The sequence below is a fragment of the Trachypithecus francoisi genome, unplaced genomic scaffold (assembly GCF_009764315.1).
Source record: "Trachypithecus francoisi isolate TF-2019V2 unplaced genomic scaffold, Tfra_2.0 Lachesis_group18, whole genome shotgun sequence".
Taxonomy (NCBI): domain Eukaryota; kingdom Metazoa; phylum Chordata; class Mammalia; order Primates; family Cercopithecidae; genus Trachypithecus; species Trachypithecus francoisi.
Genome location: NW_022681463.1, coordinates 2,102,037 through 2,129,708, shown reverse-complemented (window position 1 = coordinate 2,129,708; position 27,672 = coordinate 2,102,037). Strand labels below are relative to the sequence as shown.

At 50.1% G+C, this 27,672-nt stretch overlaps 2 protein-coding genes across 4 annotated transcripts in view; one reads left to right on the top strand and one right to left on the bottom strand.

Annotated features, from left to right (window-relative positions):
• Positions 1-26,223, top strand: LAMP1 (lysosomal associated membrane protein 1). The gene is made up of 9 exons (XM_033177159.1): positions 1-264; positions 10,959-11,080; positions 13,731-13,950; positions 15,121-15,279; positions 22,492-22,682; positions 23,365-23,490; positions 24,379-24,445; positions 24,527-24,697; positions 25,237-26,223. The coding sequence occupies exons 1-9, from the start codon at positions 216-218 to the stop codon at positions 25,374-25,376; spliced, it is 1,245 nt and encodes a 414-aa protein (XP_033033050.1). The 5' UTR covers positions 1-215; the 3' UTR covers positions 25,377-26,223.
• Positions 26,010-27,672, bottom strand: part of GRTP1 (growth hormone regulated TBC protein 1) — a 42,242-nt gene continuing 40,579 nt past the window's right edge. For 2 of the 3 annotated variants that reach the window (XM_033177161.1, XM_033177163.1), the window contains one exon: positions 26,010-27,445. In XM_033177161.1, the coding sequence (XP_033033052.1) occupies positions 27,356-27,445 (90 nt within the window). In that variant the 3' untranslated portion in view covers positions 26,010-27,355. The remainder of the gene's footprint in view (positions 27,446-27,672) is intronic. The other variant, XM_033177160.1, reaches the window with a different exon arrangement.

Genomic DNA, 27,672 nt, shown 5'->3' with positions numbered 1-27,672 from the left:
GGGCGCGGCGCAGCTCACGTGACAGGCGCTGCCGGCCGCGGGGTCTTCTTTGAGCCGGCGTCGCAGTGGCCGGGCCTCTTGCGTCTGGGAACGCCGCCGTCTCTCACGCCAGCCCTTGGCTCCCGCGCCCCGCCGCCGCCCCCGCGCCCGGCAGTCCGCTGCCCAACCGCCGCCCGCGCCCCCGCTCCCCGCACTGTACCCGGCCGCCTCGCGCCATGGCGGTCCCCGGCAGCGCCCGGCCGTCCCTGCTGCTGCTGCTGCTCGGTGAGGGGGTCGAGGCGGGGCCTGGGAGCGGCGGGACCGGGCGGGGACGAGGCCCCTGGGTCTTGAGGGCGGGTAGCTGCCGGGTCGTTGTCCCGCGGGTCGCCCCGCACCCACTGCTCCCAGCCGCGGCCGGCTCTGCCTGCGGACGGTGTTTCTCTCGGGGTCGTAGGGTCGGGGCAGAACTCAGTGGCAGGTGCTTGGGGGACCAGGAGGTCTCATCCCAGGACCTGGCTCCTCTAGGGTCTGTCTCACTGAACTCAGTTTTTCTGGGATGTTGAGTGCGAAAGCTCGGCGTTCTGGTGCTTTCAGGTCGTTAAGTTTCCTGGCAAGTTGAGGCGGTGAGATCTAGACGAGGCTGCGCCGCCGAAGGTGGCAGGGACGTCTGTGGTCTCAGCCCCCGGGCGGGTGACCTAGATCAAGCTCTTCCCAACATGAGTTTCAGCCAGGACAGGGAGAAGCCGGCGCCAGCATTCCCCACCTTTGTACTTGAACCTTTCGCCTCTTGCAGCGGTGTGGAGGAGATGCGAATGTATTTATGTTATTGTGAATTCACGTGTATGTTAAAATAATTTTTAAAGTTATCTTTGGGATTTCACAAGATTCCATAGCAGACAAGATGAGGGAAAGCTGGCGTCAGACTCACGGTGGCAATGTTCATGTCTAGTAAGTAGTTTAAAGAGCGCCGTTCCTGTAGGCCAAAATGCGGGACCCGGGAACACGTGGGGAAGCACCGTTCTCTTCGGTCAGTTCATAGAGCTCAGACCGGTAGTAGGTGCTCAATATTGTATTGACAGGTGAATTTCGTTCTAATTATTTATTCTCTTCATAAGAGGATGTGTGCTGTCTCTTTAAGACAGTCCGGATGCACCCCGCCGCCCCACCTCTGGGGCACTGTTTTCTCACCTCCCCCCCCACCCCCCAGTAATATGGGAAGATTATTATTATTTTTTTTTTTTTTTTGAGGCAGAGTCTTCTTGCTCTGTTGCCCAGGCTGGAGTGCAGTGGCCGGATCTCAGCTCACTGCAAGCTCCGCCTCCCGGGTTCCCGCCATTCTCCTGCCTCAGCCTCCCAAGTAGCTGGGACTACAGGCGCCCGCCACCTCGCCCGGCTGGTTTTTTGTATTTTTAGTAGAGACGGGGTTTCACTGTGTTCGCCAGGATGGTCTCGATCTCCTGACCTTGTGATCCGCCCGTCTCGGCCTCCCAAAGTGCTGGGATTACAGGCTTGAGCCACCGCGCCCGGCCGGGAAGATTATCTTAAGTGCCAGGATCTGAAAGGTGATGCAGAATCAGGCTGAGGGAGTGTATGTGAGTTGAGTAGATACAGAAATACACTCCTGTACACATCTGCCTTGACTTCTTTAAATCCCTCAGTCCCATCCAACACTAAAACTCTGTTACCGTGAGTGAATGGATTTTGGTTTCCCTTTTTTGTTTTTCCTGTTGTGTAAAATGAATTCTTTGAACTGCCTGAATAGCCACAGAGATGAACTTATTCCAATAGTAAACCTGAAGCCTTGCTCAGCTCCTGCGACAGGGTCCAGTGTAGTTAATGAGAGGAGTTGCAGAAACAAGTCTTGTCATGTCGCAGCAACTGCATTGTTCTTTGTTACAGATGCTCATAAGCCTCATGACTTTGATGTTTTGTTTCATGTTTTAACAACTCACTCTAGGCCGGGCGCAGTGGCTCATGCCTGTAATCCCAACACTTTGGGAGGCCTAGGCGGACCGATCATGAGGTCATGAGTTCGAGACCAGCCTGGCCAATATGGTGAAACCTGGTCTTTACAAAAATACAAAAATTATCCGGGCATGGTGGCGCACGCCTGTAATCCCAGCTACTTGGGAGGCTGAGACAGAAGAATTGCTTGAACCCAGGAAGCAGAGGTTGCAGTGAGCTGAGGTCACGCCACTGCACCCCTGCCTGGGTAACAGAGCAAGACTCCGTAAAACAAAAAAACAAAACAAAAAAAACACCTCACTTTAAAAATGAAGTGAAAAATCCGTAACTCCCTAATATTGTGATTGGAATATTGCTCATGTAATTAGGCTTCTAAGGTCTGTTCCATTATATCTTTTATGTTTACAATCTTAACTTTTTTTTTTGAGATGGAGTTGCTCTGTGCCTAGGCTGGAGTGCAGTGGCACAATCTTGGCTCGCTGCAACCTCTGCCTCCCGGGTTCGAGCAATTCTTCTGCCTCAGCCTCCAGAGTAGCTGGGATTACAGGCACCCGCCACCATGCTGGACTAATTTTTGTATTTTTGGTAGAGACAGGGTTTCACCGTGTTGGTTCGGCTGGTCTCGAACTGCTGACTTGGTGATCCGCCTGCCTCTGCTTCCCAAAGTGCTGGGAGTACAGGTTTGAGCCACTGTGCCCGGCCCAACTTTTTTTTTTTGAGACAGAGTCTCGCTCTGTCACCCAGGCTGGAGTGCAGTGAGTGGTGTGATCTTGGTTCACTGCAGCCTCTGCCTCCTGGGTTCAAGCAGTTCTCCTGCCTCAGCCTCCCTAGTGACTGGGACTACAGGCGCACGCCGCCATGCCTGGCTAATTTTTGTAGTTTTAGTAGAGATGGGTTTTCACCATGCTGGCCAGGCTGGTCTCGAACTCCTGACCTCGTGATCCACCTGCCTCAGCCTCCCAAAGTGCTGAGATTACAGCCATGAGCCACCGTGCCTGGCCAAAATCCAACTTTTAAAAAAGGCCTTTTAACAACTTGTATTTAAAGATATTTAAAATGTTTATTTTAATGTGCAAATTTAGCCAAAAACCTTTAAAAAAAAACAAACTGCTCAATTACGAATTTCCACTATATTAATAATTAGGCATTGCTTAAAGCTGCTGTGTTTGAATACTTAGAAAGCTCAGACAAGCATGAACTGAAACTTGTCTTGATAGATCGGATTAGCTGTGATTGCATAATGTGACCCTTTAAACCATTGATGTCAGCAGAATGACCGCCTTACTCTTTCCACTTGAGCAACTGTCACTTAGGAGGTTTGAAAAACTTTATACTTGGCTGGGTGCAGTAGTTCACGCCTGTAATCTTCACACTTTGGGAGGCCAAGGTGGGTGGATCACCTGAGGTCAGGGGTTCAAGACCAGCCTGGCCAATGTGGTGAAACCCCATCTCTACTGAAAATACAAAAATTAGCTGGGCGTGGTGTGGTGGCAGGCGCCTGTAATCCCAGCTACGCGGGAAGCTGAGGCAGGAGAATTGCTTGAACCCGGGAGGCAGGGGTTGCAGGGAGCTGAGATCATGCCATTGCACTCCAGTCTGGGTGACAAAATCGAAACTCAATCTCAAAAAAAAAAAAAAGAAGACGAAAGAAAAGCCAGGTGCGGTGACTCATGCCTGTAATCCCAGCACTTTGGGAGGCTGAGGCAGGTGGATCACTAGGTCAAGAGATCGAGACCATCCAGGCCAACATGGTGAAACCCTGTCTCTACTAAAAATATTTTTAAAAGGTTAGCTGGGCATGGTGGCACAGGCCTGTAGTCCCAGTTACTCAGGAGGCTGAGGCAGGAGAATTGCTTGAACCCGGGAGGCAGAGGTTGCAGTGAGCCAAGATCATGCCACTGCACTTCAGGGTGACAAAGCGAGACTCCGTCTCAAAAAAAAAAAAAATTTCTGCTAACTGATGTTACCTTTGATTGTGCAGATTGTCAGTTATGCCATGGAAAGAACTAATTTGTCAGTAGATTTGAGGTCAGAATGTCTTGGTAGCCCTATAATTTTGAATTTGTATGACATTAGCCCCATCCCAGACAACGTTCCCCTTTCTTCTCTGTTCCCAAGACTTTTATTGCATGTGCTTCTGCATGGTAGCATCTGGTCGGCTGTACTGGGATGATTTTGGCCTGTGTGTCTCCCTGACTGACTGACACGTAGTAAATGCTGAGTACATACATGAAGAAAGGATCAATTTTATAGCAGTGGCTCTTAACCAAACATATGCATAGATCCACAGGATCAGCTTTTTAGAAATATACATACCACAGCAAGGCACAGTTGCTCATGCCTGTCATCTCAGTACTTTGGGAGGCTAAGGCAGGAGGATTGCTTGAAATCAGCCTGGGCAACACGGTGAGACCAGTGTCTCTACAAAAAAAATTAAAAAGAAATATACGGCCAGGCGCGGTGGCTCACACCTGTAATCCTAGCACTTTGGGAGGCCGAGGCAGGTGGATTGCATGAGTTCAGGAGTTCGAGACCAGCCTGGGCAACATGGTGAAATCCCATCTCTACTAAAATACAAAAAAAATAAGCCGGGCATGGTAGTGTGCACCTGTAGTCCCAGCTACTTGGGAGGCTGAGGTAGGAGAATTGCTTGAACCCAGGAGACAGAGATTGCAGTAAGTGAAGATCATGCTACTGGGCTCCAGCCTGGGTGACAGAACAAGACTGTTTCCATAAAAAAAAAAAATATATATATATGTATGCACACACACACACACACATTTATACCCTGCCTCGAGAGGTTGTGATTCAGTGCCTGGGATGGTATTTTTTTCTTTTAATTCTTTATAAATGATTCTGCATCATTGGTTAAGTAGAACAAAAATGCCATATTTAAAAAAATCAAGCCAACAAAAACTAAGATGCTGAGATGTGATTTCTTTCTTTCTTTCTTTCTTTTTTTTTTGGTTGTAGTTTCACTCTTGTTGCCCAGGCTGGAGTGCAGTGGTGGGATCTTGGCTCACTGCAACTTCCGCGTCCTGGGTTCAAGTGATTCTCCTGCCTCAGCCTCCCGAGTACCAGGGATTACAGGCATGTGCCACCAGGCCCAGCTAATTTTGTATTTTTAGTGGAGACAGGGTGTCTCCATGATTGGTCAGGGTGGTCTCAAACTCCTAACCTCAGGTGATCTGCCCACCTCGGCCTCCAAAAGTGCTGGGATTACAGGTGTTGAACCACCGTGCCCAGCCTAAGATGTGATTTCTTAATAAATTTTTTTTTCTTCTTTTTTTGAGACAGAGTGTCTTTCTGTTGTCCAGGCTGGAGTGCAGTGGCTCAATCTCGGCTCACTGCAATCTCCCCCTCCCGGGTTCAAGTGATTCTTCTGCCTCAGCCTCCCGAGTAGCTGGGACTACAGGCGTGTGCCACCACGCCCGGCTAATTTGTGTGTGTGTGTGTGTTGTTGTTGTTTTAGTGGAGACGGGGTTTCGCCATGTTGGCTAGGCTAGTATAAAACTTCTGACCTCAGGTGATCTGCCTGCCTCAGCCTCCCAAAGTGCTGGGATTACAGGCGTGAGCCACTGTGCCCGGCCTAATTTTTTAAAATGAAGTTTTTTACTCATTTCTTCAGATGGTAATCTTTAATGTCAAAAGCAGGTATTTCTTAATTTTTATTTATTTTAATTCAGAAAAATTTTAATTTTTTTTTAAGAGACAAGTTCTTGCTGTGTTGACCAGCCTGGTCTGGAACTCCTAGCCTCAAGCAGTCCTCGACTTCCTCAGCCTCCCAAAGTGCTGAGGTTACAGGCATGAGCCACTGCACCTAGCCAGTGTGTCCTGATGGGAAGCCCATTCCCTCAGTCGTCAAGTGCTGGAGAGGCAGTGTGGTTCAGAGGTGGCACGTGCTGTGAGTCAGAAGACCCTCTTCTAGATCTAGGTCTGCACCACTCACTAGCTGCGTGACCTGGGTGGGTTCATTGACCGCTCTATGCCTTAATCTCCCTGTGATGTGAAGAGTTGTCATGATAATTGGGATGTGCTTAGAGCAGCATCTGGCACAAAGTAAGTGCATTCCAAGTGTTTGTTAAATGAGATAGTTGGCCGGGCGCGGTGGCTCAAGCCTGTAATCCCAGCACTTTGGGAGGCCGAGACGGGCGGATCACCAGGTCAGGAGATCGAGACCATCCTGGCTAACACGGTGAAACCCCGTCTCTACTAAAAAATACAAAAAACTAGCCGGGTGAGGTGGCGGGCGCCTGTAGTCCCAGCTACTTGGGAGGCTGAGGCAGGAGAATGGCGTAAACTCAGGAGGCGGAGTTTGCAGTGAGCTGAGATCTGGCCACTGCACTCCAGCCTGGGCGACAGAGCGAGACTCCGTCTCAAAAAAAAAAATTAGGCCGGGTGCGGTGGCTCAAGCCTGTAATCCCAGCACTTTGGGAGGCCGAGACGGGCGGATCACGAGGTCAGGAGATCGAGACCATCCTGGCTAACACGGTGAAACCCTGTCTCTACTAAAAATACAAAAAAAAAAAAAACTAGCCGGGCGAGGTAGCGGGCGCCTGTAGTCCCAGCTGCTCGGGAGGCTGAGGCAGGAGAATGGCGTAAACCCGGGAGGCGGAGCTTGCAGTGAGCTGAGATCCGGCCACTGCACTCCAGTCCGGGCGACAGAGCGAGACACCGCCTCAAAAAAAATAAATAAATAAAAAATAAAAATAAATAAATAAAATAAATGAGATAGTTTTTGATATTTTGTGTCAGATACTGAGGATTGAATGATGAACTTGATAGGAACCTTCTGTGCCTGTGCAGATGTTTAATAATAGCTGACATCAAAGCTGGCGTTAGTGCTGGGCACCAAATGCTCAGCTGCTCCGACAGCCCCGAGGCACTGGCACTTTCCCCTCCTGCTCTGGGCGCAGAGACTGGGGATTGGGCTCTGCTACTGGCCATGGTTGCACAGCTAGTAAGTGCTGGAGGAGCCTCCAAGAACCGAGGCCTCTAACTCAGAAGCACGCATGCTTCCCATAGCAGCAGCACTTTCAGAGAATAGGATTTCTCCCAAGTGGGAGTATTTTGAAGGAACAAGCCACAGTTCCTCCTCTCTGTGATCCCTGGAGAAGTGATCGTGTTCGTGTCTGAGTACAGGACTGCCAGTAGGCCGGGGTGCCCACCTTGGCGATGCTGCCAACAGCTGTCCTGTTGGACTGTGACACTTGTCAGGTGCTGGGAATATTGAAACTTATTTGAGAAGGTGTTTTGTCTATTTTTTTTTTTTTTTTGCTAACCAATTGCCAGTGTTACGGATTTTTTTTTTTTTTTTTTTTTTTTTATTCTAAGACGGAGTCTTGCTGTGTCACCCAGGCTGGAGTGCAGTGGCGGATCTCTGCTCACTGCAAGCTCCGCGTCCTGGGTTCACGCCATTCTCCGGCCTCAGCCTCCCGAGTAGCGGGGACTACAGGCGCCCGCCACCTCGCCCGGCTAATTTTTTGTATTTTTAGTTGAGACGGGGTTTCACCGTGGTCTCGATCTCCTGACCTTGTGATCCACCCACCTCAGCCTCCCAAAGTGCTGGGATTACAGGCATGAGCCACCGCGCCTGGCCTGTTATGGAATTTTTTAAAAAACTTCTGACCTTAGCATACATACATTTTCTCTTCAAGCTCTGTGTGTTAATGCTCTTATTTTCCTCTTTACCAAAATTGCCTTCTGAGCATAAGTTTAATAACTCAAAATTCCTGGGTCTCTCCAGAGTAATGCAGGCATCTTGTGCTGCCAAAGCTTACTTTAAATTTATTTTAATAATATTTCTTTGTTTTCCTCTGAAAGCTGAGACCTGGCCGGGCATGGTGGCTTAATGCCTATAATCCCAGCACTTTGTGAGGCCGAGGCAGGTGGATCACTTGAGGCGAGGAGTTGGAGACCAGCCTGGCCAACATGGCAAAACCCTGCCTACCCCATCTCTACTAAAAATACAAAAAGTAGCCAGATGTGGTGGTACAAACCTGTAGTCCCAGCTACTCAGGAGGCTGAGGCACGAGAATCGCTTGAACCTGGGAGGTGGAGGGCTGCTGCCCTCCAGCCTTGGCAAGAGTGAGACTCAGTCTCAAGTAAAAATAAAAAAGCTGAAACCCTCAGCATATGTACTAAGTGAAAAGAAAATTGTATAATTGAAAAACGACTTAGTTTGAATTATTTCCTAATGAAATGCTTTGGGTCGGTAAATCGTGTTTGAGAAAACTTATAAAAGGGCAGCTAGGCCGGGCGCGGTGGCTCAAGCCTGTAATCCCAGCACTTTGGGAGGCCGAGACGGGCGGATCACGAGGTCAGGAGATCGAGACCATCCTGGCTAACACGGTGAAACCCCGTCTCTACTAAAATATACAAAAAATTAGCCGGGCGAGGTGGCAGGCGCCTGTAGTCCCAGCTACTCGGGAGGCTGAGGCGAGAGAATGGCGTAAACCCGGGAGGCGGAGCTTGCAGTGAGCTGAGATTCGGCCACTGCACTCCAGCCTGGGCGACAGAGCGAGACTCCGTCTCAAAAAAAAAAAAAAAAAGGCAGCTTAATAAAAAGCCAGCTTGTGGATTCTCCCATGCAGGCACCTGGGTTGTCAGCGGTGGCTGTGAGCCCTGTGACTCCTCAGCTGAGGGCGGGGTGGGCAGTGGCCGTGTCCACGCTGAGCTCCTGTCAGTGTTAAGTCTCTGGTGTCTGCTGTGTCTGCCTGTCCGCTGCTGCTTTCTTGCTGGCATCTGCTGCAGCTTCTGTGCACTCATCTGATCTCTCACAAGAGTGACAATATTTTGTCTGTTTTTAGAAACCTTTACTATGTTGAAAATAAGTGACAGAACCTTCTCTAGATTCTCTGGATTCGTTGGAAGTGCCGTTAGTATGATCCTGCCTGAGTGTTGCAGAGTGGGTTGAAAAACCAAGCAAAGCAGACAGTAGACTGGAGGTTTCCTTTTACGCCCTACTTTATTTCATTGTCCTGTAGCACCTTTTCTTTTTCTTTCTTTTTCTTTTTTTTTGAGACAGAGTTTTGCTCTTGTCACCCAGGCTGGAGTGCAGTGGCACGATCTCGACTCACTGCAACTTCTGCCTCCCTGGTTCAAGCGATTCTCCTACCTCAGCCTCCTGAGTAACTGGGACTAGAGGCGCCTGCCACCATGCCCAGCTAATTTTTGTAGTTTTAGTAGAGACGGGGTTTCACCATGTTGGTCAGGCTGGTCTTGAACTCCTGACTTCGTGGTCCACCCGCCTCAGCCTCCCACCAAAGTGCTGGGATTACAGGTGTGAGCCACCGTGCCTGGCAGCACCTTTTCTTTATGGACATAGATTTTGGTATTTCCTTTACCAAAGGGAAGATAGGTGGGACTTCTGGTTATATGATTTGCTTTAGGCTTGAAGAATAGTTGCTCTAAAGATTTTATTTTGTGAAAGACCCAAGGTTGAAATGAGCTGGATTCATTGGAATCCATTACTTTTCCAGGGAATAGTAAGCTGGAATATTAAACTATTACATATTTACTAAGAACTCTTTCAAGACATGCTTACAAGCAAGGACCTTGTTGTAATTACTCAACACATGATCTTCAAGTATCCAAAGTCTACGGTATGATCCATTAGGATACCAACCAAGCTGAAAAATCCATCATCGTACATAGTACATTACATTCATACATTTACATTACATAAAATTAAAAATAATAGAAAAGCTGAGCGTCCTGTCCTTCGGTATCTGCTCTCACAGCGTGCCTGAACTGCACTTAAACTTAGCGTGACCAATGAGACCCGGGTGTGTGTGTGCTCACGCAGTGTGAGATCAGCCCCCGGGGGTGAGTGCTCACCGGACTGGCATACACGAGCTTGTAGCAGCAGAGACAAGTGAAAGCATACCATTTTCTGCATGGTTCCCAGTGGTGGCAGATCGGTGTTTGGCTTTAGAACAGGCAAAAATACCTGTTTTCCAATCTGTAATGAAAAACTGTGTCATAACGTGCAATTGGTACAATTACCAGTGTCTCTACCATAGTGATCAGATTGCATTTGTTACCAAACATCCTGATCGGGGAAGCGGGTGGGGTAAGAGAGGAAATATTTAGCAGTGACCACTGTCAAGCTGGCAAGACCTCTAGCGCTTCCATTCGGTCCCTTTGTTTCAGGATGGGGAAGGGAGGCCACTCCACCGGATGTGCGGTGCTGTGAGGACCTTTCTGAAATTGGGCAAAGAGCTCAGCCCTTTGAGTCCGTGAGAAATAAAACTAACCAGATGTTAAGTAGCAGGTGAGGACCACAGTGAAAGATGCTGCAGGCTCTCCCTTGGGTTTCTGCAGATGGGCAAGTCGTGCCTTCAAGGCACCCCGTGTTACAGAGATCCTCCGAAAAAGGCAGAGCAGCGTATGCCTAGGATGACGCAGAAATTGACATGTGCCTTCTTGATAAGTGTTCTGAAATAAAGCACTAAATAGCAAAAGACCAGGCTGGCAAACTCAATCAGATGGGCTTAGAGATGACAATTTTAGAACAGTATCTGTGAGGGACAGGGCACCAGGTGAACTGGCCGCGTAATCCATGTGTCTAGTTCTTCATTGGATTTAAGAAACACAGTGGAGGCTGGGTGCAGTGACTCACGCCTCTAATCCCAGCACTTTGGGAGGCCAAGGTGGGTGGATCACCTGAGGTCAGGAGTTCAAGACCAGCCTGACCAGCATGGCAAAACCCCGTCACTACTGAAAACAAAAATTAGCTGGGTTTGGTGGCACGTGCCGGCAGTCCCAGCTACTCGGGAGGCTGAGGCAGGAGAATTGCTTGAACCTGGGAGGTAGGGGTTGCAGTGAGCCAAGGTTGCACCACTGCACTCCAGCCTGGTGACAGAGTGAGACTCCGTCTCAAAAAAAAAAAAAAGAGAAACAGTGGAATCTTGTAACAAAACCCATCACTGCTACAGCTGTGGAAACTGGGGATACTCAGTCGTGTTTTCTGGAGTGTTTTTGATGGTCTCTGTCTTCCCTGGAATTGACAGGCCTCATGCATTGTGCATCAGCAGCAATGTTTATGGTGAAAAATGGCAACGGGACGGCTTGCATAATGGCCAACTTCTCTGCGGCCTTCTCAGTGAACTACGACACCAAGAGTGGCCCTAAGGTAGGAAACACCAGGGCACTTCATGCTTCCCTTGTGTGTGTGGAAAGATGATTTTTAACATTTCAACCAAGTCTTTGAAAAATGGCCCCATATAAACTCAGTGCTTTTCCTATCTGTGTATTTCCTTCTGGCGTTGTCAGTAACCTGTGTTGTCATGTGCCATAGCCACAGGCACAATAACAAACCTTTATATGTGCTGCACCTCACTGTTTATCATGAACATTTTTTTTTTTGAGACGGAGTCTCGCTCTGTTGCCCAGGCTGGAGTGCAGGGGCGCGATCTCCGCTCACTGCAAACTCCGCCTGCCAGGTTCACGCCATTCTCCTGCCTCAGCCTCCCGAGTAGCTGGGACTACAGGCACTCGCCACCATGCCGGGCTAATTTTTTGTATTTTTAGTAGAGACGGGGTTTCACCGTGTTAGCCAGGATGGTCTCGATCTCCTGACCTCGTGATCCGCCCACCTTGGCCTCCCAAAGTGCTGGGATTACAGGCATAAGCCACTGCACCCGGCCTATCATGAACATTTTTCTAGTTTTCTTTTTTTTTTGAGACGAAATCTCGCTTTGTTGCCCAGGCTGGAGTGCAGTGGCGCGATCTGAGCTCACCACAACCTCGGGCGTCTCCTGGGTTCAAGCAGTTTTCCTGCTCAGCCTCCCGTGTAGCTGGAACTGCAGGTGCCCACCACCACGCCTGGCTGATTTTTGTATTTTTGTTAGAGACGGGGTTTCACCGTGTTAGCCAGGATGGTCTCCATCTCCTGACCTTGTGATCCGCCCGCCTTGGCCTCCCAAAGTGCTGGGATTACAGGCGTGAGCCACTTTAGAGAAATTATTATACTCTAAGAAATGTATATAAATGGTGGTTTGACATGCAGTCCTACAAACACTGTACTAGTTTGATTAAAATGTTCCTTAGTAGTTTTGTTGAAATGGCTTTGTGTTTCTTTGGGATGACTAAAGCCTTTTGTAATAACAAAATATTTTAAAAATCCAAGACAGCGAGATCTTATCTCTTTAAAAAAAAAAAAAAGGCCAGACATGGTGGAGTGTGCCTGTGGTCCCAGCTACTTGGAAGGCTGAGGTGGGAGCATTGCTTGAGCCTGTGAGGTCGAGGCTGCAGTGAGCTACGATCTTGCCACTGCACTCCAGCCTGGGTGACAGAGCAAGACCATCTCAAAAAAAAAAAAAAAAGTCCAGTCTCAAATTATAAATACTTGTCAAAGCCTTTTTTCTTTTTTCTGAGACAGAGTCACACTCTGTCCCCCAGGCGGCTGGAGTACAGTGCCAAGATCTCGGCTTACTGTATCCTCCGCCTCCCAGGTTTGACTGAGTCTCGTGCCTCAGCCTCCTCAGTAGCTGGGACTACAGGTGCGTGCCACCATGGCCAGCTAATTATTTGTATTTTTAGTAGAGATGGGTTTCACTATGTTGGCCAGGCTGGTCTTAAACTCCTGGCCTCAAGTGATCTGCCCACCTTGGCCTCCCGCAGTGCTGGGATTACAGGCATGTGCCCAGCTAATTTTTGTATTTTTAGTAGAGACAGGGTTTCTCCACGTTGGTCAGGCTGGTCTCGAACTCCTGACCTCAGGTGATCTGCCCACCTCGGCCTCCCAAAGTGCTGGGATTATAGGCGTGCCCCAACGTACCTGGTCTCCAAGCACTTTTTATTTAATTTCTACATCACTTTTTTAATGTTTGGTTTCGGTGGTTGGATTTTTAAAATATTTTGTTGTAAATTATGTTTCACAAATGAGGTCATCTTATGCTGTTATGCACTTTGTTATTTCACAAAGCATGTCTTTATCACCTCTGTAGTTTCATGGGGTTTTTTTTTGCCCACATTAGTATACTGCTTCACTGTAGTTTATTTGACCTATCTGGTTTATTTTGATGAACATTAGGTGGTTTTCCAGTTGCTTGTTTTGCTTATAATAGTAAATTTAAACATTTGTGCTGTGAACACTTCCTTTATTTAAAGACACATTATTTAAATTAACATTTCTGTAGCAAAAAAGTAGTGATAGCTTTTCTCAAATATATATCACACCCTGAAACTGGTATCAGTTATTTCAATTTCAAGACGCTTTAAATTCTGTTATATTAACAGAAAATTTATGGGGTTCTTTTGTTCTGTTTAGAGACAGGGTCTTGCTCTGTTGCCCAGGCTGGAGTGCAGTGGTGCAATCGTAGTTCACTGCAGCCTCAAACCTAGGCTCAAGCGATCCTCCTGCCTCAGCCTCCTGAGTAGCCGGGACTGCAGGCGGATGCCACCACAATTAGTTTATTTTGTTTTTGTAGAGATGGGGTCTTGCTATGTTGCCCAGGCTGGTATTGAACTCCTGGGCTCAAGCAGTCCCCCCACCTCAGCCTCCCAGAGTGTTGGGATTACACGTGTGAGCCACCATGCCCAGCTGCAAATTTTTGATAATAAGAATTATTAAGTCAACTTTCTCTTATACCTGAAATACTTTTTAGTCTGTTACTGACATATAACAGTAACCTTTCTTTGGTTTATATTAAAAATGGGTACCTCAGTAGTGATATCTGAGCTGGAAATGGAGGATAAGTTTATATCAGACTTACAGAAAATCTCTCTTTGAACTTTTAATAGCCTGTATCCCAATTGGGTTATATTTGTGTTTATTCTAGAACATGACCTTTGACCTGCCATCAGATGCCAAAGTAGTGCTCAACAGCAGCTCCTGTGGAAAAGAGAACACTTCCAACCCCAGTCTCGTGATTGCTTTTGGAAGAGGACAGACACTAACCCTCAATTTCACAAGAAATGCAACACGTTACAGCGTCCAGCTCATGAGTTTTGTTTATAACTTGTCAGACACACACCTTTTCCCCAATGCAAGCTCCAAAGGTAAGAACCAAGATGGACCGATTATAAAGTGATAGAAAATTGGGTTGGAGGATGGTCTAAAGTTACTTTTACCTGAGAATTACAGGCTGGGTGTAGTGGCTCACACCTGTAGTCCTAGCACTTTGGGAGGCTGAGGCAGACAGATCACTTGAGGTCAGGAGTTTGAGACCAGCCTGGCCAACATGGCAAAACACTGTCTCTACTAAAAATACTAAAATTAGCCAGGTGTAGTGGCAGGCACCTGTAATCCTAGTTACTCAGGAGGCTGAGGCAGGAGAATCGCTTGAACCCAGGAGGCAGAGGTTGCAGTGAGCTGAGATGGCGCCACTGCACTCCAGCCTGGGTGACCGAGTGAGACTCTCTTTAAAAAATAAAAAACAGGCCGGGCGCGGTGGCTCAAGCCTGTAATCCCAGCACTTTGGGAGGCCGAGACGGGCGGATCACGAGGTCAGGAGATCGAGACCATCCTGGCTAACACGGTGAAACCCCGTCTCTACTAAAAAATACAAAAAACTAGCTGGGCGAGGTGGCGGGCGCCTGTAGTCCCAGCTACTCGGGAGGCTGAGGCCGGAGAATGGCATAAACCCGGGAGGCGGAGCTTGCAGTGAGCTGAGATCTGGCCACTGCACTCCAGCCCGGGCGACAGAGCGAGACTCCGTCTCAAAAAATAAAATAAAATAAAATAAAAATAAAAAACACGCAGCCAGGCATGGTAGCCCACGCCTGTAATCCCAGCACTTTGGGAGGCCGAGGTGGGCAGATCATGAGGTCAGGAGTTCGAGACCAGCCTGACCAACATGGTGAAACCCCCTCACTACTAAAAATACAAAAATTAGCTGGGCGTGGTGGCGCGTGCCTGTAATCCCAGCTACTCAAGAGGCTGAAGCAAGAGAATCGCCTGAACCCAGAAGGCAGAGGTTGCAGTGAGCGGAGATCACGCCATTGCACTCCAGCCTGGGTGACAGGGTAAGACTCTATCTCAAAAAAAATAAAAAAGACATAAAATAAACTAAGTACGACAAGTAGTTTGCAATTGTGATTTTTTTTTTTTCTTTTTAAATCTAGAAATCAAGACTGTGGAATCTGACGTCAGGGCTAAAATAATAAACTAAGTATAAGTACTAAAAGTGGTTTGCAATTGTGATATTTTTTTTTTCTTTTTAAATCTAGAAATCAAGACTGTGGAATCTATAACTGACATCAGGGCAGATATAGATAAAAAATACAGATGTGTTAGTGGCACCCAGGTCCACATGAACAACGTGACCGTAACGCTCCATGATGCCACCATCCAGGCATACCTTTCCAACAGCAACTTCAGCAGGGAAGGTAGGACACTGACCCTTGGCCCTCTGGTGCTAGTGGGTGGGTAGTTGGGCTGCAGTGACTGTGGGTGACCTCACTCCTCTGTGTCCTGGCGCTGGGCTCTGCTTGGAAGGGGTGTGCACACGGCCAGGGACGTCTCTGCAGAATATTCTCATCCTTCTTCCTAGGGCAGGTGACTTGTAGATGAGGGTGGACACATGTTGATTAAAAAGGGTAGAAGATTGAAGTGAAATATCCCAGGACAGAGACAGATGTTGTGTGGTCTCCCTCCCATGGGAGCTAAAGAAGTAGCACTCGGGGAGCTAGAGAGAATGGTGGTCACCAGGGGCTAGGGGGTGAAGTTGGTCAGAAGATAGAAAGTTTCAGGAAGACAGGAGGAATTAGTTGGAGAGATCTGTTGTACAGCATGTGACTACAGTTAATAAGATATTCTGGCTTGAATATTGCTAAGTAGATTTTAACTCTTCTCACCATAAAAAAGTGATTGATTTTAGCTGTAGATGTATTTCAAAACATCCTGACACACATGGTAAATACATACAATTATTACTTGAAAACGTCAGAAGGGTAAAGCAGTTGAAACCTTTGTGCTTCTACTGGGGCAGAGATGATGGGATCAGGGTCACAGATCTCTTGCAGTTTGAGCCAGTTGCCTTCACACAGAGACCTAGTCTTATCTCCACCCAGCTCCTGCCAGCCAGCTTATTGACAGGTGCAGAAAGACCAGCACTGCCTCTCTGAGGAGGTCAGGGCCGTGATGATGCACCTGCTAACCCAGCCGCCAGGCTCTGGGGTCAGGCAGGGTCCAGGCCACCTCCTGGCCCTGTGATCTCGAGCAGAGTAGTTTACCTCTCATTTTCTTTGCATGTGGGATGAGATTGAAAGCCTGTCCTGGAAGGTTGTTAGAATTAAAAGAGAAATGCATGCGAAGTGTGTATCTCAGCATCTGGCCCAGAGTTCACTAGCAGACACCCGCTAAATCCTGTTACTGTTGAGGAGCTTCTCTCCCGAGCCTCACAGTCCAGCTCATAGGTGGTTGTCATTTTGCTGAAGTGTGAGGGCCTGTGATTTGCTTTAGAGTGGACTTTCCCAGCTGATAGAAACATGTATGGAGACATCCCTTAGGGTGGGCTTTCCTGGCTGCTAGAAATATATGGAGACATCACAGCCTTCTCTAATCTTGAGAACTACTGTAGAGACCTTTGGTTTGCAACATTCCTCAGCAGTCTCGCTTAAAGGCTGAGGAGTGACTGCTGGGCTCCAGGAGGCTCGTCCGCCTCCCGCTCCCGAGGAGCAGGTCCTCTTGTAGGCCGGCAGCCCCTGGTGCTGGGCCGGTCTTGCCCAACTCCAATTTCCATACAGCCCATGAGCTAAGACTGGCTTTTTGATTTGTAAATGTAACATACCACAAATCAGAAAAAGAATATTTATTGACACATAAAGATTATTTAAAATTCAGTGTCCATAAATTAATTAAATTTTCTTGGAACACAGCCACACTCATTTATTTACACATTATCTGTGGTTGCTTTTGTATGAACAGTGGCAGGGCTGTGTTGTCTTGACAGAGAGCCACAGCCCACAAAGTCTAAAATACTTACTGTCTCTTGCTTTACAGCAAACTTTGCCTTCCCTGATGAGTGGGTGAAAAGGAGCCCGACTTGGAAACCCTGGGTGTGAATGGGACTTGATGGGGCCATGTGGGCTCCCATAGGGGAGGCTCGGAAGGAAACACACTTGGGAGCTGGGTCCTCTATAGGTGCTGCTGCCTTTAATCCTCAACACAAGGCCCCGGGGGCCGTGGTGACAGTCCCTTTCCTGGTGCAGCCTCTGTTCACACGGAGCCTGGAGTTGTGTCTGCTTCATCGGGAAGAGCGGGCTAGAGTCCTCTCACATGGGCCGTGTGTGTCTGAGGACGGCCGTCTGGCAGCCTGTCCAGGTCACGGGCTGCGTATGTCTGAGGACGGCCTCCTGGCAGCCTGTCTAGGTGTGTTCATGCTCTCAGACACACGTCAGCCAGAGCTAAAGATGACTTCAGCTAGGGCAGCACTCCCTCCCGAGTGGGAGTTAAGAGTAACACATGGGGGTAATGTTCCCGGTTATCGATTTCCAAATTATCTGGGCTCCACACCTAGCTGGCTGCCTCTGGGCTGCATCAGTGTGGCTTGAAGAGGAGAAGGAAAGGCATGTACTGTCTGTCAGAGCTTTTGGGAAATGAGAGAGAATTGGGTGCTGACCTTGGTTGGGGACTCCCTATTGTCCAGGCCCAGACACCGTTGCAGAACGTGTCACGTCCGCATGTGGCTGTGTGACCAAAGGGTGCGTATCGCGTGATGGCTCCCTTACTTCTGCCTGGAAGTGAGGGGCTGCTAGGTGGAGGTCAGCAAGGATGTTGAGCGCCTGAGACAGGTGGCAGGATTCTCTAGACGAAAGACAAGGCTTCACAGGTCGACCCAGAGAAGCTTGTTAGGTTCTTTTGAGAAACTGTTTCTTCAGGCTAATAATTAGTTTTAAGATAGACTAGTTTTGAGAGCAGTCTTAGGTTTCCGTGTATTCTCTGCTGCTGTGCATGTACAGCCTCCCTCCGTGTCCAGATCCCGGACATTGGTTCCTTTTTTAATGGAGAACACGCATGTGATTCCAAGTAGAAAAGGCCCAACAGCCCAGCCCTGGCCACTTGCCCCTCCTGGAGGCAGCCATTGTGGAGATGCACATGTGCTTGGGGCGGGGCCTCCTGGAGGCAGCCATTGTGGAGATGCACATGTGCTTGGGCCGGGGCCTCCTGGAGGCAGCCATTGTGGAGATGCACATGTGCTTGGGCCGGGGCCTCCTGGAGGCTGCTTCCAGCCTGGGTGGCACTTGACCAGAAAGCATCATTCATCTTGCTTTTTTTTTTTTTTTGAGACAGAGTCTTGCTCTGTCGCCCAGGCTGGAGTGCAGTGGCGCAATCTTGGCTCACTGCAACCTCGGCCTCCTGGGTTCAAGCGATTCTCTGCCTCAGCCTCCTGAGTAGCTGGGATTACGGGTACACATCACCACGTCTGGCTAATTTTTGTATTTTTAGTAGAGGGGAGGTTTCACCATGTTGGCCAGGATGGTCTCGGACTCCTGACCTCCCAAACTGCTGGGATCACAGGTGTGAGCCACCATGCCCGGCCCGAATTGCCTTTCAATACATCGTCTTATCTAATAAAGCTTGGGGACCTCATAGATTTTATTTTTAAAGGAAATGAAGCACAAGCCAACTTTGAATGGACTTTCCTGTTGGTTTTGTACCTTCCTTCCTGAGCAAAGTAGGGCAGATGTGGCTGGATGCGGTGGGTCACACCTGTAATCCCAGCACTTTGGGAAGTCGAGGTGGGTGGATCACCTCAGGTCAGGAGTTCGAGACCAACCTGGCCAACATGGTGAAAACCCATCTCTACTAAAAATACAAAAATTAGCCTGGCGTGGTGGCAGGTGCCTGTAGTCCCACCTACTCAGGTGGCTGAGGCAGGAGAATTGCTTGAACCCAAGAGGTGGATGTTGCAGTGAGCCTAGATCATGCCATTGCACTCCAGCCTGGGTGACAGAGAGAGACTCCATCTCAAACAAACAAACAAACAAAAAAACAGGGCAGATGACTATCACTCTGGAGGGTCTGAGTGCAGCTGTGCCTGAGGCTGGAGTCAGCCAGGGGTCTATCCAAACTGGATTTCCAGCGCAGGCCCACATGGGGTTAGCAGATCTATGGTGAGGCTCAGCCAGGCTTCTGGGTTTATGAGTTCACCTGGAGGAGTGGGGTGTTTTCGTCTTTTATCCTCAGGGTCTGATAGGTGCACGCTTGTTGAATGAATCAGAGGATTGCCTGACTTCTGTTAGGAGTCGGAAATAGAGGTCACCTTTATACACAGGTCACCGTGTCTCACCTCCCACCCAATTTGGCAGCATTTTTTTTTTAATTCCTAGGAACAAAGTCTGACTACTAGCTTAAATAGAAGGAATCAATGGTAAAACATTGGAGGTGGAGGTTGCAGTGAGCTGAGATGGCGCCAGTGCACTCCAGCCTGGGTGGCAGAGCAAGTGAGACTCGTCTCAAAAAAAAAGAAAAAAAAAGACCTACCATCAGAAAGGTGGGGAGGATGAGTCCTGCCTTAGGACAGGTGAAAGGGGCAGGAGAAGGTCAAAGGCCTGACACAGCCAACATTTTCACAAAAGACTGTAAGAGGGGCTGTGGGAGCTATGAGCCGGAAGCCTGGGTGCGAACCCTTGAGGCTCTGAATTGCAGCCTGCAGGTTGATGTGAGGATCTGCTGTTGCCAGGAGAAGAGGAGGGGCCTTCAGAGCACATGAGCTTTGGAAAGGCCCGGCTACATGCTGCTCTGTGGAGAGGGCTGGGAGAGGTGTGCGGCGGACCCCCAGGTTCTCAGGTCTCCCAAGGGGCTGCTGTGCCACCATCTCCCCCCGGGCAGCGCAGGGCACTCTCGTGTGTTGTGTGATGAGCTCTCCGTCAGTGTCCTCGTCCTCAGCAGGAAGGACTTTGGTATTAATAGTATGAGTTCAGGGAAGGAGAGTGTGGGTTTTGCATTTGTAATTCGGGTAGAAGGAAGCGGGCATTTTATCCACACTCATTTTTCAAGTTCCAGTTCTTTAAACTGGTGGTCAGACCTGATGATGTGTTTCCAACTTCTCGTGACCACTCTACAGAAACAAGGGGGGAAATGAACGTGTTACGTGGACCACAGGTTAAAACAAGTGTCAGAGCAGCGCAGGTTACACTTTTTCTGTGTGTCGTGTGGCCATCTAGACTAGAATTTGGAGACTGGCCAGTTTTGATTGGGTTTTGCACATGTAACTTTTGCCTGTTCAACTGTGTTCTGTAATATTTTTTTTTTTTTTTTTTTTTTTTTTTTTTTGAGATGGAGTCTGGCTCTGTCGCCCAGGCTGGAGTGCAGTGGCCGAATCTCAGCTCACTGCAAGCCCCGCCTCCCGGGTTCACGCCATTCTCCTGTCTCAGCCTCCCAGGTAGCTGGGACTACAGGCGCCCGCCACCTCGCCCGGCTAGTTTTTTGTAGTTTTTTTTTTAGTAGAGACGGGGTTTCACCGTGTTAGCCAGGATGGTCTCAATCTCCTAACCTCGTGATCCGCCCGTCTCGGCCTCCCAAAGTGCTGGGATTACAGGCTTGAGCCACCGCGCCTGGCCTGTAATATTTTATAAAGGAACTGTGAAGCTGCTTTTTGTTTTTGGAGACAGAGTCTCCCAGGCTGGAGTGCAGTAGCACTGTAACTGCTCGCCGCAGCCTCAGCCTCCAGGCTCCAGTGACCCTCCCGAGTCAGCCTTCTGAGCAGCTGGGACTAAGGCGCATGCCACCATGCCTGGCTAATTTTTCAGAAATACTTTGTGGAGATGGGGTCTCCCTGTGTTTCCAGGCTGGCCTTGAACTGGGCTCAAGCAGTCCTCCTTCCTTGGCCTCTCAAAGCCCTGGAATTAGAGGCATGAGCCACCATGCCCAGCAGGTGAAGCTGTTTTGGAAAGGACTGGTCAACCTGCAGCTTAGCCAAGGGCAGTGAGCGAGGTTCCCTGAGCACATCCCCGGCTGGGACGGCTCCCAGGGGCTGTCGGTGCCTCTCACTTCAGAGCCTCGTGTGGTTACTGCAGTTCTTCTCTGCCATCTTCCGCTCTGTCCGGAAGGGGCTTTTACATCGGGGCGTGGGGCTCCCGCGTTGTGTTTACACCGGGCTGCGGGGGCTCCCGCGTTGTGTGTTTACACCGGGCTGCGGGGGCTCCCGCGTTGTGTGTTTACACCGGGCTGCGGGGGCTCCCGCGTTGTGTGTTTACACCGGGCTGCGGGGCTGCTGCGTTGTGTGTTTACACCGGGCTGCGGGGCTGCTGCGTTGTGTGTTTACACCGGGCTGCGGGGCTGCTGCGTTGTGTGTTTACACCGGGCTGCGGGGCTGCTGCGTTGTGTGTTTACACCGGGCTGCGGGGCTCCTGTGTTGTGTGTCCCAGAACCCGTTGGGGTGCCGTCATAGGTGACATTTCCTGTCTCTTTCCTCCCCTGAGTAGATGGGGTGTGAAGGTTGAATTGGCCACTGACTGTTGAGATGGAAGCGGAAGCAACAAGTGACTGAAGGAGTTATGGGGGCAGATTCCCCGCAGGGTTGCCCACCCTGGATATTTGGGGCTCACGTGTGGTGACTCAGCCTAGCAGAGATGTGGAAAGGATCGAATTGGGTAGAAATTATATAAATATTACTCTTGAGTATCCACAGAAACAAGGCGGTAAAAGAAACTGATTTCGAGGTTGATGGTGTGTTGGTGTGGGTGTCGGCCACAGAAGAGACTCGTAGAGCTCTGCCGAGGGTTCGGTCTGCCTTGACTTTGAATATGTTTGTGTTGTGAACATCTTGCTGGGTCAGTTGCTGAGGGACAGAGTCACATTCAGACTGCTGTGCATTCCCTGGGGGTGCCATGTGACCCCTCCACAGACTCCCTCTTGTCCGGGGATTTCAGACGCACCCACATTCAGTACCTTCTCCCTCGTGAGGATGCTTGCCCACCCCCCACAGCCACCTCCCCAGATGAAAACCCAACACAGCTAGCTAGCCTTGCCCGCCTTTGAGTCTCTGCTCACACGTGGGGTCCTTACGGAGGCTGCCTGACCCCTGTCCTGCCAGAGGGCCTCCTTGGCTGCCCTGCGTCCCACCTGGCTGGTCTGTGTGCGCTGCAAACCCTGTTTTCCTCTGGGTAGTATTTCCAGCACGATCCTGGCACCCACCCGACAGCTCAGGGAGCAGTTTCTGAGTCGTCACCGTTTCCCATGGGGTGAGGTGGCTGGCCACGCAGCACAGCCTCCTGCGTCCACTCCTTCATGACAGCGGTCAAGGCCTTCTCACCCTTACTTTAGGAAGAGGGTGGCATAGTGGACCCTGTCCAGCCACGAGGCATGGCATGTGGTGGGCAGTGCCTGCTGCCCAGGCAGAACTGTTCTGGGTAGTGGGAGGTGAAGGCTGAAGGTGCCCGGGGGCCTGTGTGAGCCGTCTGCAGTCTGCAGGACCCAGCTCTGTCCTGTGCATGTAGAAGGGCATTAGCGAGAGCCACCTTGGGAGACTGAGAAACTAGTCACCAAGGACGCCAGAGCCACAGGTGTAGTTTTGTTTCTGAGTTTGGATCTTACTGTAACTGCTGATGGTTATGACAAACCTGGACCTGGATCTCCCTCCACTGTACCTGCAGAGACGCGCTGTGAACAAGACAGGCCTTCCCCAACCACAGCGCCGCCGCCTGCACCACCCAGCCCCTCGCCCTCACCCGTGCCCGAGAGCCCCTCTGTGGACAAGTACAACGTGAGCGGCACCAACGGGACCTGCCTGCTGGCCAGCATGGGGCTGCAGCTGAACCTCACCTACGAGAGGAAGGACAACACGGTAGGCCTGGGCCTCGCCTGGGAGAGGGGATGGCACAGCAGGGCGGGGCCTCTGCTCCCTGTGCACCGAGAGCACGCATCTTTGCACTTCATGCTGTAAGGCAGGGTGGGAGCTCAGCTTGCAGGACGTGACCCTGCAGGACAAGAGCTGGCATCTGTGTCAGGGAGTCTGTTTTGTAGGAGCACAGCCGTCCTGCTGGTTGCATCATCCAAGGCTGGTGTCCAGCATGGCCTATTGAGCGGTGTGGCCTATGGAGCCTAAAACATTAACTTGGCCCCTGATAGAACCTAAGGTTTCTTACATATTTATCATGGAAACATTTAAGTGTTATTTTTATAGTTTTCTTTTGAAATAGTTTTTCTCCCCTAATAGTGACAGGCTGTGGGGGTTGTGGGGGTCGATTTGCGTGCCATGGGGTGAGTTTGCAAGGCTGACCGCCCTGGGGGAGGTGGTGCTGCTCGGTGCCGTCCACGCGGGGGCGCTGCACTCAACGGGGGCAGGGAGAGTCATCTTGGGACCCCGAAATCTGCACAGATCACCGAAATCTGTGTGGCCTTTCAGTGTTTTCCTTCTGATTTGGGTTAAAACAAATGTGGCCTTGAATTCATGGTTTCAGGACCGTTTGTCTTTTCGAGAGTGTGTAAGACCTGAGCCAGGGTGGTGACTTGCTTGTCTTACGCAGACGGTGACAAGGCTTCTCAACATTAACCCCAACAAGACCTTGGCCAGCGGGAGCTGCGGCGCCCACCTGGTGACTCTGGAGCTGCACAGTGAGGGCACCACCGTCCTGCTCTTCCAGTTCGGGATGGTGAGGCTGGGGCGGCGCCTCTGTGGGGGCGCCCACTGTGTCTCCGCCACATCTTTATGTGACCTGGGTCTGCTCATGGGAGGCAGTGTTAGGAAGGAGGCGGCCTCACTTTTTTCTGCCTTCCCTTTATCCTGGGCCTTTGAGTTCCTTAGTTCCCCTCCCCCTTCTCCATTCCATTCACAGATGGAGCAGGTGATGTGGGCGGGGCTGCAGGGGAGAGGATGCAGGATGAGGGTCTGCTGCATGGCCTCCTGGCCTCAGATGCTGCTGCCCTGTGGCTCTGTGATGGCATTTCTACCTGGGTGGATTCCTGTGCAGTTAGCAGCATAAGACATGAAGCATATAATTGTCACTTGTCAGTCTTTTTAAATCGCTGTGCAAATGTATTAACGGTTCAGTTTCTTATAATTTTAGCTTTCCAAATCATGCTTTCCTGTGCCGTGATAGCTCCTGCAGTCCCCGTTTTCCAGAGAATCTGACTCTCTCAAGAGGTCTGGAAGGACCAGCCTGGGCAGCACAGGGAGGCTCCGTTTCCGCAGATAATAAAACGAGTTAGCTGGGCGTAGTGGCGCACACCTCTGGTCCCAGCTACTTGGGAGGCTGAGGTGGGAGGATCGCTTGAGCCCAGGAGTTCAGGTTGCAATGGGCGGTGATCACTCCACTGCACTCCAGCCTGGGTAACAGAGCAAGACTCTCAGAAAAGGGTCTGGAAGGAACTAAAATTTTCATTCCCCAGAGATACACAACGCCTTTTATAGACAAGATATTCTGCAGTTTTGTTCTAATACTAGAAACGTAGGAAGTTGGGTTTATTACCAAATGACCATTGAAGTTTGATGATAAATATGTGAATCTGCTCAGTGGTTAAAGATCATTTTTCTTTTTAAGAATGCAAGTTCTAGCCGGTTTTTCCTACAAGGAATCCAGTTGAATACAACTCTTCCTGACGCCAGAGGTGAGAACCCACCATCTCTGCGATCCCCCGCCCCCCTGCCCAGGGTGTCCTGGAGTCATTAGACTTCTCTGTGTGTTGCAGACCCTGCCTTTAAAGCTGCCAACAGCTCCCTGAGAGCCCTGCAGGCCACCGTCGGCAACTCCTACAAGTGCAACGCTGAGGAGCACGTCCGCGTCACGAAGGCCTTTTCAGTCAACATATTCAAAGTGTGGGTCCAGGCTTTCAAGGTGGAAGGTGGCCAGTTTGGCTCTGGTGAGTGTCACCGAGGGCAGCTGTCGTGGGGTGTGGAGAACGCGCTTCAGACTCCGCCTGTGGACATATAGTTGCTTCCGTGTGGGCTGGGGCGATGCCCCTGTTCCTCCGCAAGGAGCTGTTTCTTCTTCCCGGTCTGAGGCAGCTCCCCCGCCTTAGCGAGGCCCAGCGTATCTCAGCTAGGAGCCCCCGGTACCATTTGAGAGTAAGGGAATCGTTTTAAGAAACAGCGGTGGCACTTCTCCCATGAAAGTCGAATACAAAACTGTCATCTGATGTGCCCAGAGGCCCTGGACACGGCACAGCTGTCCGGCCACAGCCCGATTCCAGACGGGGAAGAAAGGTGTATGGTTTCCTCGCTTGCAGAGAGTACCAGTCTCTGCAGTGGCTTCCCCAAGTGACAGTTCCAGCTCGACCTGGAACCTTCTGCCAGGGTTCCTCTTTGCCTTTTGCCTGATGTGGAGGGTGGGTGGGGAGAGAGGCCTGTTTGCAGGCCCCCGTGTGAGCGGAGCCCTGACGCCATCCGTCTGTCTTGGCAGTGGAGGAGTGTCTGCTGGACGAGAACAACATGCTGATCCCCATCGCTGTGGGCGGCGCCCTGGCGGGGCTGGTCCTCATCGTCCTCATAGCCTACCTCGTCGGCAGGAAGAGGAGTCACGCCGGCTACCAGACGATCTAGCCCGGCGTGCGCAGGCACAGCAGCTGCAGGGGCCTCTGTTCCTTTCCCTGGGCTTAGGGTCCTGTCGAGGGGGAGGCACACTTTCTGGCAAACGTTTCTCAAATCTGCTTCATCCAATGTGAAGTTCATCTTGCAGCATTTACTATGCACAACAGAGTAACTATTGAAATGACGGTGTTAATTTTGCTAACTGGGTTAAATATTTTGCTAACTGGTTAAACATTAATATTTACCAAAGTAGAACTCTGAGGGTGGGAGTGCTGCTCTCTCGGAGGGAGGGTGGGAGTGCTGCTCTCCATGGGCACTGGCTCCACTATCATTTGACTTTAGGATTCTGGTGTTTGGTTTCTTCATTCTTTACTGCACTCAGATTTAAGCCTTACAAAGGGAAAGCCTCCGGCCGTCACACATAGGACGCATGAAGGTCACTCGTCGTCAGGCTGACATGCTCACACATTACAACAGTAGAGAGGGAACATCCTAAGACAGAGGAACTCCAGAGATGTGTGTCTGGAGCACCTCAGTTCAGCTTTAAAAGCCAGGACAGGCCTGGCCACACGTGGCTGGCGGCCTCGTTCCAGCGGCGGCATGTCCTTGGCCGTCTCTAATGCTCTGCGGCTCAAGGGCTGGCACTTTTTTAAATATAAAAATGGGTGTTATTTTTATTTTTTTTTTGTAAAGTGATTTTCGGTCTTCTGTTGACATTCGGGGTGATCCTGTTCTGCGCTGTGTGCAATGTGGGATAGGTGCTTCTCGTGATGTTTGGCCGCGGCTGGGGGACTGTACACAGGACCGGCTCACGTAATGCATTGCCTGTAACAATGTAATAAAAAGCCTCTTTCTTTTTTGTGTGGGCCTTGTCCTTTCGTCAGCTAAAATGGGAGCGCATGAGAAGGACGTCAGGGAAACAGGGGTGAGGGTGGTCTCGGTGCAGAGAGAAGAGTGTCAGGGAAACAGGGGTGAGGGTGGTCTCGGTGCAGAGAGAAGGGTGTCAGGGAAACGGGGGTGAGGGTGGTCTCGGTGCAGAGAGAAGAGTGTCAGGGAAACGGGTGAGGGTGGTCTCGGTGCCAGATGTAGGGAATGGTGTTGGAGTGGCCCGAGTTCCTGGCACAGTTGTCTGGTTCATTCATGTAAAATAATTTTTAAATCATTAAAAGAATTACCTTTCATACGTAGATATCATGGTATAATATGCAGCCATAAAAAGGAATGAGAGCATGTCCTTTGAAGGGACATGGATGGAGTTGGAGACCCTTATCTCAGCAAACTAACACAGGAACAGAAAACCAAACACTACCTGTTCTCACAAGTGGGAGCTTCTGATGAGAACACATGAGGCAAGGAGGGGACACACACACTGGGCCTGTTGGGTTGGGGGCAGGGAGAGCATCAGGAAGAAGGGCTAAGGGATGCTGGCTTCATAGGTGACAGGATGATCTGTGCAGCAAATCACCATGGCACACACTGATCTATGCAGCAAACCTGTACACCCTCCACCTGTACCCAGAACTTAAACGTTGAAGGGAAAAAAATGACCTTGCTAAAGAGAAATCACCTACTACATGCAGAAGCTCACATAAACCGAGCGCTGTGCCACAGAAAGGAACGGAATATTTACACTGCCGTTGGGAAGGCCTCAGTGACCACTGCATTCATTTCCAGTCAGCTGAGAAACTGATCACAAACTCACAAGTGTTGGCATACATTATTAGATACAAACCCACATCTCACATTTTATATATTATTGATATCTCAGGTAAAAAGTTCTCTTTAAAAAGTATGACTTCATAACTAATCAAAAGCTGGTAGAATGACCTGATTTTAACTGCTCTTTTAAAAAATTCACAGCTAAAGTGTAGTGATGTCAAGTGTTTACAACACTAAAAAGGAAAGCAGTGAAAGCTGGTCCAGTGTCAACTCTGGAAAGGAGAATCGCCGTCTGTGCGGAGGGAGACAAGCAACGCAGGAGACAGGTATGCTCACCCCTGTGCCAGCAGCCGGGCCCTGCAGCTCTCACGCAGCTTGGCGACGGTGGCCATGGATAAGCTTCCAGGTTCTGAAAATATTTTCTGAAAGGCAAACACTTAGTTTAAAAACAAACCCAACAACACATTTCTACCTTAGCCCTCCCAGACTGTGGCAGACAGATGGCCGGGCCTCGTGTGAGGTGAGGGAGGAGCCGCCCACCTCCCAGGGGTTCTGGGGTGACCCACAGATTGTCACCATCCCACTCCTGCCCTGGGGCCAAAGACCGCAGCTCTGCTGCTCAAAAATGTTAAATGAATCAAGCAGTTGA